The sequence below is a fragment of the Egretta garzetta genome, unplaced genomic scaffold, assembly GCF_000687185.1.
Source record: "Egretta garzetta isolate BGI_Z169 unplaced genomic scaffold, ASM68718v1 scaffold287, whole genome shotgun sequence".
NCBI classification, from domain to species: domain Eukaryota; kingdom Metazoa; phylum Chordata; class Aves; order Pelecaniformes; family Ardeidae; genus Egretta; species Egretta garzetta.
The window spans coordinates 8,996,754-8,997,816 of record NW_009260435.1 but is presented as its reverse complement, the minus strand read 5'-3'; the positions used below and the strand labels follow the sequence as shown (position 1 = coordinate 8,997,816).

The 1,063-nt window shown below is 51.1% G+C and overlaps 1 protein-coding gene across 1 annotated transcript in view; it reads right to left on the bottom strand.

Annotated features, from left to right (window-relative positions):
- The window catches only part of PRTG (protogenin), an 86,769-nt gene extending 86,641 nt beyond the window's left edge, over positions 1–128 (bottom strand). The window contains exon 1 of the mRNA XM_009643847.2: positions 62–128. Coding sequence (XP_009642142.2) covers positions 62–128 — 67 coding nt within the window. The remainder of the gene's footprint in view (positions 1–61) is intronic.
- Positions 129–1,063: the final 935 nt, after the last annotated feature.

Here is a 1,063-nt window from a genome sequence, read left to right as displayed (position 1 = left end):
CTGCCAGCGCCGCTATTTCGCGGGCGGGGGCTGAGCCCCTCCGGCCGGGGTAGGAACCGGCCCAGCCTTCCCCCAGGGCGCAGCGTGCCTCTGCCCGCCACAGACTGTAGCGCTCTCCTCGTCGGCATGGCGAGCATCTGCGGAACGTGCGCTTAGCCAGCCCCAGCTTTACCAAAGGTCTGTGCCAAAACTGGAGGTGCCTCCCTAGGGCATCCAATGGGTGGGCCCTGCAGTGCCCAGTGCAGGTGCAGCAATGTCCATGTTTGGCAGAGCACCCTACGCCCAGGTGAAACTGGCTTTCCCACATATTTAGTCTAATTTTTGACGGCAAGGACGGGAATTGATCAGAAATGGAATGCCCTTTTGTCAATGACCCCTTCATGCAGCACCAATAAAACCACTTCCAGATGGCCGTGCAGGGCAGTGCTCTGCTGCCGAGGATGAGCTGCCCCTGACTTGTCCCCAGCAGAAAGCAGCCATAAATTTACATCTGCCTCGAGTCCAAAATGTAGCTTGCTGAAATGCAACCTAAACTGCAAACATATGGCTTGAGAATCATGCTATCACCACCCTATGGACGATTTGTACAGGAGATATCAAATCAAATGCTGCTACTATCATTTAAGCTTTCAGCTTCACCCATGATTTTACTCCCTGCTTGCAGCCAGTGATTTCTAAGCTCTTTTTTGTCTGTTCAGAGTTCTAGTTTCTAAAGCTACCATGTAGGAAGGCATCTTCTTACTCAGCAGATTTGCCCCCTGTTTGCATTCATTGTGAGAGCTGCTGACTTCAGTGACAGGCAAGTTTTTACTGCTTTTTGTTCCTGCCAGCACTGCAAAGCTCACAGAGCCAGAAGCCGGCAGTCAAACTTGGTCCCTTCTGCTGCATCATCACCAGGGCTGGCTACAGCCTCAGTCAGTGGCTCCTCTGAAAGCCTTCGAGGAGAAAATCAGAGCTATCTAAACACAACGTAAGCTGTAGTTTGACCTATATCACCTTCCTTACTTGTCAAAAACACACAAGCAGAAGAATTCAGCTTGGTCTGAATCTTAGCACAAGTTTT